Raw genomic sequence first — 13,047 nt, forward strand, 5'->3', positions numbered from 1 at the left:
GAGCCCATGGGGCAACTTGCTTTAGAGAAGGTGTCCAGCTGGGACAACCCCTGTCCATATTCCGTATTAAAGCAATATGGGCATAAAGGGTCGAGATGTCTGTTACATGGACAGCCATTCTATTGCTGATAACCGATGCAGGGGAAATGAGCAGGCAATTGCATCGTTCTCCGACAAAAACAGCGGTTTGCTGAGGGACTAGGGAGCTGGACTTTCTGTGATAAGTTGATCGCCGCCTCGGCTATTGAATTAAGGCTGGGTTCACATGACCTATTTTCAGACGTAAACGAGGCGTATTATGCCTCGTTTTACGTCTGAAAATACGGCTACAATACGTCGGCAAACATCTGCCCATTCATTAGAATGGGTTTGCCGACGTACTGTGCAGACAACCTGTAATTTACGTGTCGTCGTTTGACAGCTGTCAAACGACGACGCGTAAAAATACAGCCTCGTCAAAAGAAGTGCAGGACACTTCTTTGGACGTTTTTGGAGCTGTTTTCTCATAGACTCCAATGAAAACAGCTCAAAAAACGGACGTAAAAAACGGCGCGAAAAACGCGAGTTGCTCAAAAAACGTCTGAAAATCAGGGGCTGTTTTCCCTTGAAAACAGCGCCGTATTTTCAGACTTTTTTGGTCACTACGTGTGCACATACCCTCAAGGTGATCTGTTATAGGGCAATCTCTGTTGTAGCACCCTAATACAGTAGAATTCATTTGAACAGGCATATGATGACCTTTTGGCTTTTCACTTTCAGAGAATTATGCTGTTTAGTTAGGAGGTTATCAACGGGAGTTAGTTTTTTCAGTGTCTGTCTGGTAATCTGCCACCTACCAGGTCATGGTTAATGCCAAATTAAATAAATTTTGCTGTATAATAAAGTGGATCCAAAGATTGTTACTTTGTTGGTAACCGAAGTACCCGTAATTCACTTGATATGACTAATGGCACCTAGAAGCAGTATCTTTTGCATGTTATGGATTTACCTTGGCAGTTCTCATGTATAAAAAAAATCTAGTACAAGTATAATTGGCTGTTGTATGAGTTTATAGAAATATAGTCCTACATATGTTGAATGACGGCTCATCGCTTTTACTGTTCTCAGCTAAAATATTCCACAGGCCGCTCAGGTCTTTGTTTCTCTGAATGTGACTTAATCCTTCCTCAGCAGGGCACATTGTGAGGCTTGGAGGGGAATCATTGTTGAATGGAGCTGAATCTCACGGGACTGTCTCGTTGGATGGTTTTATCAGTGACATTACTGAATAGCACAGTTCAGCACTTTCTTGTGACAATTGTGAAAGAAAGGCCAGCGGTTTCAGTCCGTTTCGCTCTATTCAAAGACTATCCATTGTTATCCATGCTAAACACTAGGTGATATGTAGGCAAACATGGTTATATGCTGTCTGCAATTGTCATTTCAATGTTGCAGCACATTTAGGGCCTGTTCACATCAGCGGTGCCCTTTCGTTGAGGGGTTCTGTCGGAGGTCTCCGTCGGGTTAACCCTTCAACGGAAAGGCAAACTGATACCTTAGCAAAGCTGATGTGAACACAGCCTTAGGCCTCATGCACACGACCGTGCTCGTAATTACGACTCGTAATTACGAGCACGGGCAGCCGGCCGCTTTTCCGAGCCGTGCTCCCATTATAAAGTATAGCAGCACGGCCCGTAAAATAGAACATGTTCTATTTTTTTAACGGCACGGGCACCTTCCCGTGAGAAAACAAGAAGGTACCCGTGGCTAACAGAAGTCTATGGGCCCGTTATTTCGGGTCGTAATTACGACCCGCAATAACGGGTGTTTTTACGGTCGTGTGCATGAGGCCTTAGCTGTGCATAAACTGATCTTATCAATACTCTCGTATATTGTGTGTTCACTGTAAGCTTTAGGAGCCAGTAGACCACTCCAGGAGTCTGTCTGGCGTAGCTTTGAGCTGCACCAAAGTCTGAATCCAGCCCTAGATAGGTTTGATATCTGGCCCAAGCGATAGGTTTCTTCCATACAAGTATTTAGAAACCAAAACCAGGAGTGTAACCTGCAGAGAAAAGTTTAATGGAAAGAATTCTACCTCCTTCGTGTTTTGGACCCACTCCTGGTTTTGGCGTACAGATGCTGAGGCAAAATACTGCTGTTAAAGGAACAGTGTCATCACAAATTATTTTTTTATATGTTAAAGATGTTAGTGCTTTATTAAAAACGTTTATATTTATTTGTGTTTTTGTGTTTTACTTTTTCTTATTTTTACACTTTTTCTTCCCTATGGGGGCTGCCATTTTTTGTTCCATTTCTGTGTGTGTCGATTAACGACACATACAGACATGGAATACGGCAGCCATAGGGACTGCGAACGGCTCCCGTCCCATTCACTTGTGTGTACGGCGTCTGTGTGGGAACTGCGCATGCGCCGCTCCCACACAGTCCAATTTGAAATTGGCGCCGTCCGGCGCCATTTTCCTGTGGACCGGAAGTCGCGGCCGGACAGTAATATTACTACTTCCGGTCGCGGCTTCCGGACTTGTGCACTTGGACCAGCGGCAGCAGACGGAGTGGACGGGCCGGAGGGAGCTGCGGCGGCAGGAGCAGGTAAGAGATTTATATGTATGTTTGTGTACGTTTACTACTGTATGTAAACCTACTACACTGTGTGTTAGCTCAAAAAATGGCGACACACAGTGTAGGAGGTTACACCGTTCAAACCCCTCGTTTATCCCGACACTAGCCAGGATAAAGGAGGGGGGGGGATGCTGAGAGCTCACTAGAGCGAGGGCTTTTTACCCAATTTTGCAATGCTGCAATTTTGGGAATAGCTCCATCTAGTGACCAGAAATGGGTAATATTATAAATTAGAATTAATTTATAATATTTCCTGACTCGTGAAAAAAATAAAAAAAATTTGAACAATGTTTAATCACCCACACACTAAATGTTTAATTAAAAAAAAACAAACATGTTTTTCTGGCAACACATTCCCTTTAACCCCTTCCCTCTATAGCCACTTTTGACCTTCCTGACCGAGCCTCATTTTTCACATCTGACATGTGTCACTTTATGTGGTAATAACTCCGGAATGCTTTCACCTATCCAAGCGATTCTGAGATTGTTTTCTCGTGACACATTGGACTTTATGTTACTGGCAAAATTTGCTCAATATGTTCAGTATTTAATTGTGAAAAACACCAAAATTTAGCGAAAAATTGCAAAAATTTGTATTTTTCTCAATTTAAATGTATCTGCTTGTAAGACAGGCAGTTATACCACCCAAAATTGTTGCTAATTAACATCACCCATATGTCTACTTTAGATTGGCATCGTTTTTTGAACATCCTTTTATTTTTCTATGACCTCACAAGGCTTAGAACTTTAGCAGCAATTTCTCACATTTTCAAGAAAATTTCAAAAGGCCATTTTTACAGGGGCCAGTTCAGTTGTGAAGTGGCTTTGAGGGCCTTATATATTAGAAACCCCCAAAAAGTCACCCCATTTTAAAAACTTCACCCCTCAAAGTATTCAAAACAGCATTTAGAAAATGTCTTAACCCTTTACACATGTCACAGGAATTAAAGCAATGTAGAGGTGAATTTTACAAATTTCATATTTTTTTGCAGAAATAAATTTTTAGTACAATTTTTTTTTATAACACAGAAGGTTTTACCAGAGAAATGCAACTCAATATTTGTTGCCCAGTTTCTGCAGTTTTAGGAAATATCCCACATGTGGCCGTAGCGTGCTACTGGACTGAAGCACCGGCCTCAGAAGCAAAGGAGCACCTGGTGGATTTTCGGGCCTTATTTTTGTTAGAATAAATTTTAGGCACCATGTCAGGTTTGAAGGGCTCTTGCGGTGCCAAAACAGTCAAAATCCCCCAAAAGTGACCCCATCTGGGAAACTACACACCTCAAGGAAATCATCTAGGGGTACAGTGAGCATTTTGACCGCACAGCTTTTTTACAGAAATTATTAGAAGTAGGCCGTGAAAATTAAAATCAACATTTCTTCAAAGAAAATTAGGTTTAGCGATTTTTTTTCTCATTTTCACAAAGACTAAAGGAGAAAAAGCACCGTAAAATTTGTAAAGCAATTTCTCCCGAGTAAAACAATACCCCACATGTGGTAATAACCGGTTGTTTGGAGACACGGCGAGGCTGAGAAGGGAAAGAGCGCTATTTGGCTTTTGGAGCTCAAGTTTAGCAGGAATGGTTTGTGGAGGCCATGTCACATTTACAAAGCCCCTGAGGGGACAAAACAGTGGAAACCCCCCACAGGTGACCCCATTTTGGAAACTACGCCCATTGAGGAAATTATCTAGGGGTATAGTGAGCTCTTTGACCCCACAGGATTTTTGCAGAAATTATTGGAAGTAGGCCATGAAAATAAAAATCAACATTTTTTCAAAGAAAATGTAGGTTTAGCTTATTTTTACTCATTTCCACAAGGACTGAAGGAGAAAAAGCACCGTAAAATTTGTAAACCAATCTCTCCCGAGTAAAACAATGCCCCACATGTGGTAATAAACGGTTGTTTGGAGACACGGCTTGGCTTAGAAGGGAAAGAGCGCTATTTGGCTTTTGGAGATCACATTGAGCAGGAATGGTTTGCGGCGGCCATGTCACATTTGCAAAGCCCCTGAGGGGAAAAAACAATGAAAACGCCCAAAAAGTGACACCATTTAGGAAACTACACCTCTTGAGGAATTCATCTAGGGGCGTAGTGAGCATTTTGACCCCACAGATGTTTCATAGAATTTATTAGAATTGGGCAGTGAAAATAAAAACAATCCTTTTTCTTCAATAAGATGTAGCTTTAGCTCAAATTTTTTCATTTTCGCAACAAATAAAGGAAAAAAAGAACCCAACATTTGTAAAGCAATTTCTACCGAGTACGGCAATACCCCATATGTGGTCATAAACTGCTGTTTGGGCACACGGCAGGGCTCAGAAGGGAAGGACCGCCATTTGGAGTGCAGATGTTTCTGGATTGGTTTCTGGGCGCCTGTGGGCCCAAAACAGTGGAAACCCCCCAGAAGTGACCCCATTTTGGAAACTACACCCCTCAATGCATTTACCTACGGGTGTAGTGAGCATGTTAACCCTGCAGGTGTTTTGTAGAAATTAGTGTGAACTCGATGTTGCAGAGTGAAAATGGGATTTTTTCCACAGATATGTGGACAATATGTGGTGCCCAGCTTGTGCCAGCATAACGAGACAGCTCTCTAATTATTATGCTGGGTTTCCTGGTTTTAGAAACACCCTACATGTGGCCCTAATCTCTTGCCTGGACAGTCGACCAGGCTCAGGAGTGAAAGGGTACCATGTAAAATTGAGGCCTAATTTGGCGATTTACAAAGTATTGGTTCACAACTGCAGAGGCTCAGATGTGAAATAATAAAAATAAACCCCTGGGAAGTGACCCCACTATGGAAACTGCACCCCTCAAGGCATTTATTAAGGGGTGTAGAGAGCATTTTCACCCCACAGGTCTTTTCCATTAATAAATGCGCTGTGGATGGTGCAAATTAAAAATTTATATTTTTCCCTAGATATGCCATTCAGTGGCAAATATGTCGTGCCCAGCTTATGCCACTGGAGACACACACCCCAAAAATTGCTAAAAGGGTTCTCCCGGGTATGACAATGCCATATATGTGGAAGGAAACTGCTGTTTGGGCACGCTGTAGGGTTCAGATGGGAGGAAATGCCATTTGGCTTTTGGAGCGTGGATTTTGCTTGGTAGTAGTTTTGTTTGGAGTCTTACTGGTGTTTCCGTTTATAATGTAGGGCATATGTAAGCCGGGCGGAGTATATAACGGGCATAGTCAGGTGGTATAATAACGGGGTAAAAAAAACCAATAAAATGATCCATAGATGTGTGTTACGCTGTGAAGCAATCCTTTCCGCACAGGCCAGTGTCGCACTGATAAATGGTGTCATTTCTTATCCCCCTTTTGGTCCACACTCCGCGCCTTTGTAGTTTGGGGAATTTTGCTGGGAAAGTGTTGTCCTGGTATAATACGGGCACCGTCACTTCCAGCAGATATGTTTGGGCCCTCCCTTTCCTGGTTCCCTAATTTTAGGTCCTTGAAAAATCGCCTCTTCAAACAGAAGAAATGTTCCCCTCGGGCACAACTGCATATTTTTTTATTTCCTGACTTATTGGAGCCATAACTAATTTTATTTTTCATAGACGTAGCGGTATGAGGGCTGGTTTGTTGCGGGACGAGCTGTAGTTATTATTGGTACCATTTTGGGGTACATGCGACTTTTTGATCACCTTTTATCCTATTTTTTGGGATGCCAGGTAAACAAAAACGCAATTCTGGCACAGCTTTTTTCGTTTTTTTTTTATACAGCGTTCACCATGCGTTATAAATTACATGTTAACTTTATTCTGTGGGTCAGTACGATTCCGGCGATACCTAATTTATAGAACTTTTTTATGTTTTACAACTTTTTGCACAATAAAATTACTTTTGTAAAAAGAATGTATTTTTTCTGTCGCCAAGTTGTGAGAACCATAACTTTTTAATTTTTTTGTCGACGGAGGTGTATGAGGGCTTGTTTTTTGCGGGACGAGCTATAGTTTTTATAGGTACCATTTTTGGATACGTGCGACTTTTTGATCACTTTTTATTCTAATATTTGTAGGGCAAAGTGACCAAAAAACAGAAACTCTGGTAACGTTTTTACGGTTTTTTTTACGCTGTTCACCGCGTGCAATAAATAATATAATATTTTGATACCTCCGGTCGTTACGGTCGTGGCGATACCAAATACATATGGTTTATTATTATTTTTCAATAATAAAGGACTTGATAAGAGTAAAAGGGGGATTGTGTTTTATTTGATTACTTGAAACTTTTATTGTTTTCAAACTTTTATTTTTTGCACTTTTTTATACTTTTTTTACACTTTTTCTCAAGTCCCACTAGGGGACTTGAAGTTCCAACGGTCAGATTTTTTTTTTTCTAATACATTGCACTACCTATGTAGTGCAATGTATTAGATCTGTCAGTCATTCACTGACAGCAAGCCGATTAGGCTTCGCCTCCCGGCGGGGCCTAAATCGGCTTCCGTAATGGCAGAGCAGGAGACCATTGTGTCTCCTGTTGCCATAACAGCAGTCGCCAGTCCCGATTGCCTGTCAGGGCTGGCGATCTGCTAGTAACCGCTTCGATGCAGCAATCGCTTTCGATTGCTGCATCGAAGGGGTTAATGGCAGGGATCGGAGCTAGCTCCGGTTCCTGCCGTTACAGGTGGATGTCAGCTGTACAGTACAGCTGACTTCCACCGCTGATGACGCCGGATCAGCTCCTGACCCGGCGCCATCTTGCCGGCAGCTACGGAAGCCTATCAGGCTCCGCCGCCGGGCGGATCTTGACCGGCTTCGGTGCTAGGCAGACCGGGAGGCCAGTATTAGGCCTCCGGTTGCCATTGCAGCCACTGGAACCCCGGCAATTTCATTACTGGGGTTCCGATGAGCTGCAAACACCTTAAGTGCAGCGATCGCGTTTGAGCGCTGCACTTAAGGGGTTAATGGCGGGGATCGAAGCTAATTTCGGTCCCCGCCGTTACAGCCGGATGTCAGCTGTAAGATACAGCTGAGATCCGGTGATGATGGCACCGGCTCAGCTTCCGAGCCGGTCCCAAACATTTGGCGTACATGTACGGCAAGATGCGGGAAGTCAGTACTTTCCATGACGTACATGTACGGCAAATGTCGGGAAGTGGTTAATGAAGCATTAGTGTTTTTAAGTCAATCAATAGCCTGTGTAATGAACGGACACGCTTCGATCCTCTAGAGCGAGAGACTACCTTTTGTAGCTGTTCTCTAATCTGTCAAATAGATGAGGGCTCTGAATGACGGGTACCATTTATTAAATTAACATTCCAGTCCACCCCCCAAAAAGTAGACTATGCATTGGAAATGTATAGTCAATTTACCTGCTGCCCCGCTCCTGAATAATCCAGGCCTCCATTCCGGCTTTCCGGTCCCTGTTTTCCACTATCCAAGAAAGTCACCGTCCTGTTCATCCCACCTCACACAAAAAAAGGAATAGAAAGTAATCAAAGTCAAAAGTACCCCAAAATGGCAACAAAAAAAAACTCCTGCAAAAAGACAAGACCTCATATAGCTCTGCTAATGGAAAAATAAGTTATGGCTCTCAAAATATGGCAACACAAAAACAAATTAAAAAAAGTGGTTTTATTGTGCAGAAGTAGTGAAACGATATAAACTTTGTATAGTGGTAATCGTACTTACCTGCAGAATATACCATATGCAGAATGTTGTACAAAGAAAACACCAAATATTGTAGGATAGCTGATCTTTTTTTCTTTCCCCCATTCCCACTCAAAAAATATCTCTTTAAATACATTATATTTACCCCAAAAGGGTGCCCTCATATGGGTACGTTGACAAAAACATAGTTATGGCTCGGAGTATGCAGCATATTTGACCTAGAACCTGCAGGTATTCCTTCCCCAAAAAAAAGAGTCTCCGCTGCGGAAATCGGTGCTTAAAAAAAAAAAAAAAGTCTATACTTAAAGGGAATGTGTTGCCAGAAAAACATGGTTTTTTTTTTTAAATTAAACATTTAGTGTGTAGGTGATTAAACATTGTTCACATTTTTTTATTTTTTTCACGAGTCAGGAAATATTATAAATTAATTCTAATTTATAATATTTCCCATTGCTGGTCACTAGATGGAGCTATTCCCAAAATTGCAGCATTGCAAAATTGGGTAAAAAGCCCTCGCTCTAGTGAGCTCTCAGCATCTCCCCCTCCTTTATCCTGGCTAGTGCCGGGATAAACGAGGGGTTTGAACGGTCTAACCTCCTACACTGTGTGTCACCAAATTTGTGATGACACTGTTCCTTTAACCCAGGTTACAACCACGCGTCCCTCTGTTCTGCGTGCAGTCTGGCCTCCTGTGATGACGCTGCAGCCCATGTAACCGCTTCAGCCTGTGATTGGAGGAGGCTGGCCTAGATGCAGAACAGAAGAAAGTATTACTATAACAGCCAGGCACTAAGTATTAATTTTTTTATTAATTTTAAACCAAAAAAAGTTTTTATATTTGCAATTTTTGTTGTGGATTTGCGGCGTTTCCACCACGAAAGTCTCAACACTTGGCTATTTGCGGGTTTTACATCCCCATTGAATTCTAAGGGGAAGAGCAATGAATACGCAGCATAAATTGACGTTCTGCAGATTTAAAATCCGTACTGCCGGTCAATTTATGAACGTTTTGACAGTGGATTTTTCTCTACAGAATGTGCATGAGATTTGTTCAAATCTCATTCACTTTGCTGCTACTGTAAATGCTGCAGAATTCCATTGTGGAAATACTGCAACGTTTACGCTGCGTGGAAAACCAGCCTAAAACTTATTTTTTTTCAACTAGTGCAAGCAGGAACACTGGTATGTCCCTAAACTTTCACCCGATATCTACCTAGCGTCAGCTATTCGGTAGCATAAAATCTACTGACAGACTCCCTTTACCATAGGTGAACAGCTGTCTTATTCTGCATTATCTATTTTCTGTTTTGATACCCCATTTTTGTTCTAGGTGATCTCATTGTTAATTCTTAGTTCATGGCCTGGTTAACATAGGCTGTACACTCATGGAAGATATCTACTGCAGCTTTAACTTTTTCTTATAAAACATGTATAATCACATACCATGATTTTATTTTGTAGGAAACCTATGACACCATCCCTGGGCCATCCAAGATCAGTTTTCTTTTGCAAGCTGTTCGAAATGCTGCTGCTGCTGAAGAGGTAAGCTTTAAAACTTGGGTAATTTGGAAATTGCTTATTCATCATTTTCTGAATACTGTAGTAGGAATGTTTTTATAATAGAGCAGTAAAGCTGTGGGTATAATACTTTTCTTTTTTTGCTACAAAATATAGGATTTCCTTGCCGTAGCCGTGTGCACACATTGATGAGCCCGGACCGACTTGTCCTATGTTTTTGCGGTCCGGGTTTCCGGCCAATGCACAGACCGTGTAAACCACCGTCGTGTGCATGAGCCCATAGATTTGTGGGTGAATTGCGGACTCAAAAACACGTTTGTGTGCATGAGGCCTTACTGTAATAATTTAGCACTCCTGCTTATAGATGGAGCAATTCCAGTGAGAGTAATTGAGGTAGATATATATATATATTATACACACAAACATATACACTGATCAGCCATACTGTTATAACCACTAACTGGTGAAGTGAATAACATTATCTGGTTACAGTGGCCACTGTTGAGGGGTAGGATATATTAGGTAGCAAGTGAACAGTCAGTTCTTGAAGTTGATATGTTGTAAGCACAAAAAATGGGTAATTGTAAGGATCAGAGCGACTTTGACTAGGGCCAAATTATGACGCTCTGACCCAGTGGTCTAGCCATCTCCAAAACGGACGATCTTGTGGGGTTATTCTCAGTATGCAGTGTTTACTTGCCAAAATGGTCCAAGGAAGAAAAATCGTGAACATATGTTTATGGGTGCTCAAGGTTCATTGATACATGTGGGGGGTGAAAGCTCGCTCGTCTGTTCCGATCCCACAGAAGAGTTACTATAACACAAATTGCTGAAAAGTTAATGCAGGCTATAATAGAAAGGTGTCAGAACACAGTGTATCGCAGCTTGTTGCAGACAGGTCAGCATGCCCATTCTGACCCTGTCCGCCGACAAATGCCTCTATGATGGGCACGTGAGCATCAGGAATGGACCATGGAGGAATGTTGCCTGGTCGGATAAATGTTTTCTTTTACGTCATGTGGACAGGTGGATGCATGTGTTACACTTTCCTGGAGAAAAGATGGCATCAAGTTGCACTATAGGAAGAAGGAAAGCTGGCCGAGGCAGTGTGATACTCTGGGCAATATTCTGCTGGGAAACATTGTTACAGATCAAGTACACCCCTTCATGGCAACGGCAATCCCAAATGGCAGTGGCTTATTTCAGCAGGATAATGTTCCCTACCATACGGCAAAGACTTTTCAGGAATGGCTTGAGGAACGTGACGAAGTAAAAAGTGTTGACTTCACCTCCAAATAAACGATCTGCTGCTAGCATCTTGGTGCCAGATACCACAGGACACCTTCAGAGGTCTTGTGGCGTCCATGCCTCGTTGGTTGAGAGCTATTTTGATGGCATGAGGGGGACCTACACAATATTAGTCAGGTGATTTTAAAGTTATGGCTGATCGGTGTACATACACGTATTGCTGCATAGTGCCCAAATGGTTTTCGAAATAATGGTCTGTAGTCTTGTGACCTTGCTGAAAATTGTAAATTAGTATGACTTTAAAGAAAAATGTATGCAGGCAATCAAAATTGGAAATTTTACAAAATTGCATGTTTGATATTTTTGACAGTGCCATTTCTCAGTTACTGTTAGTATTTTAAATGTATAGCAGTTGTTTTTTTAAGGGTCTTCCTAAAATTATTTTGGGCTATGTATTTCAGGCCAGGCAGATGGCAGCTGTCCTACTGCGTCGGCTCTTGTCGTCATCCTTTGAAGAAGTCTATCCATCTCTTCCAACTGATGTGCAGAATGCTATCAAAAGTGAACTACTACTTGTCATTCAGTTGGAATCTCTGTCTAGTATGAGGCGAAAGATCTGTGATATTGTTGCTGAGCTGGCTAGAAATTTGATTGGTAAGGTTTAAGAGTTCATAATGATATTTCCTCCCCCGTTTGCTTTGTAGCAAAAATTACAGGTTTTTGAGTTTAAAGGGCCGTATTAGTGGGTGTTGAATATTTCAAATATTGAAAGGGGTTCCGTACTAATATAAATCTGTTTCAAGGTGAAGTGCTAACACTCATATGCATTGAGCTAAAATTCACCTGCTGAGAGTAGCTTCAAAATGTCCAGGTGAGTAGCCGTCTGTCGGAGCAGCTGCAGGCTCATGTTAGTCAGTAGAACTTAGGCCTGATTTACACGAGCGTGAGCGTTTTGCGCACGCAAAAAACGCGGCGTTTTGCGTGCGCAAAAGCCACTTAACATCTGCGTGTGTCATCAGTGTATGATGCGCGGCTGCGTGATTTTCGCGCAGCCGCCATCATTATGACACTCCGTTTGGATGTTTGTAAACCGAAAAGCACGTGGTGTTTACATTCAGAGTTTGACAGCTGTTGCGCGAACCACGCAGTTCGCACGGAAGTGCTTCCGTGCGGCATGCGTGGTTTTCACGCACCCATTGCCTTCAATGGGTGCGTGATGCGCGAACAGCGCACAAAGAAAGGACATGTCGTGAGTTTTACGCAGCGCTCTCGCGCTGTGCAAAACTCACGCACTGTCTGCACTGCCCCATAGCCTAATAATGGTGCGTACGACACGCGCCGCACGTGCGTATATTACGCTCGTGTAAATGATGCCTTAATGGAAGCAGGCTTGTCCATGTAGCAGCTCACAAGGACAGACCTGCATCCATTCTGACAGTTCCCTGCTCCTTTGGATGTTTTGTAGCCGCTCTCTGCAGCATAAATTAAACACGGATGCAGATTTACTAAGATGTTTAGGATTTAGACACAGTGGTATATGCGGTTTGATAAATTTGGTGCATCTTGCTTGACTGGTTAGACACATCTCATTATATACCACCTTTGATTTAGCTTCGCGACAGAATTTTGTGCCAGATTTTAAGCCATGCTCCTTTTTGGGACACCTTTTAAGTGTCTACCGTAGTTAGGCGCAAACATGGTCTAAAATGAAATGCACATTTTTTTTTAAATTCACTTTATTAACCCCTCAATAGGTTATTTCCATCTCAGACATTTATGGCATACCCAGAGGATCGACACATTCCAAGTGCTTTAACTTTTTTGAATTTTTCCATCGACCAAGCTGTAGGATGGCAATGGGGTGTTTTGAACATCACGTATACCTATTTACTATTCATTTGAATTACAGCAAATTATTATACTTTTCCTTGGCTAAGAATACACCTTAAGTATGCTAAAGGAGTGATTCTTGTTGTTTTACATTGGGGGGCACAGACCATGGGTATATGCTGTTGCCACTAGGAGGCTTCTCCCTAAGAA

At 42.2% G+C, this 13,047-nt stretch overlaps 1 protein-coding gene across 1 annotated transcript in view; it reads left to right on the plus strand.

The window, feature by feature from the left end:
- IPO5 (importin 5) overlaps positions 1-13,047 on the plus strand; it is a 105,000-nt gene that overhangs the window by 8,402 nt on the left and 83,551 nt on the right. Inside the window, exons 2-3 of the mRNA XM_075852407.1 lie at positions 9,703-9,783; positions 11,469-11,661. Of these exons, the coding sequence (XP_075708522.1) occupies positions 9,703-9,783; positions 11,469-11,661 (274 nt within the window). The remainder of the gene's footprint in view (positions 1-9,702; positions 9,784-11,468; positions 11,662-13,047) is intronic.

The sequence above is a fragment of the Rhinoderma darwinii genome, chromosome 2 (genome assembly GCF_050947455.1).
Source record: "Rhinoderma darwinii isolate aRhiDar2 chromosome 2, aRhiDar2.hap1, whole genome shotgun sequence".
NCBI lineage: Eukaryota > Metazoa > Chordata > Amphibia > Anura > Rhinodermatidae > Rhinoderma > Rhinoderma darwinii.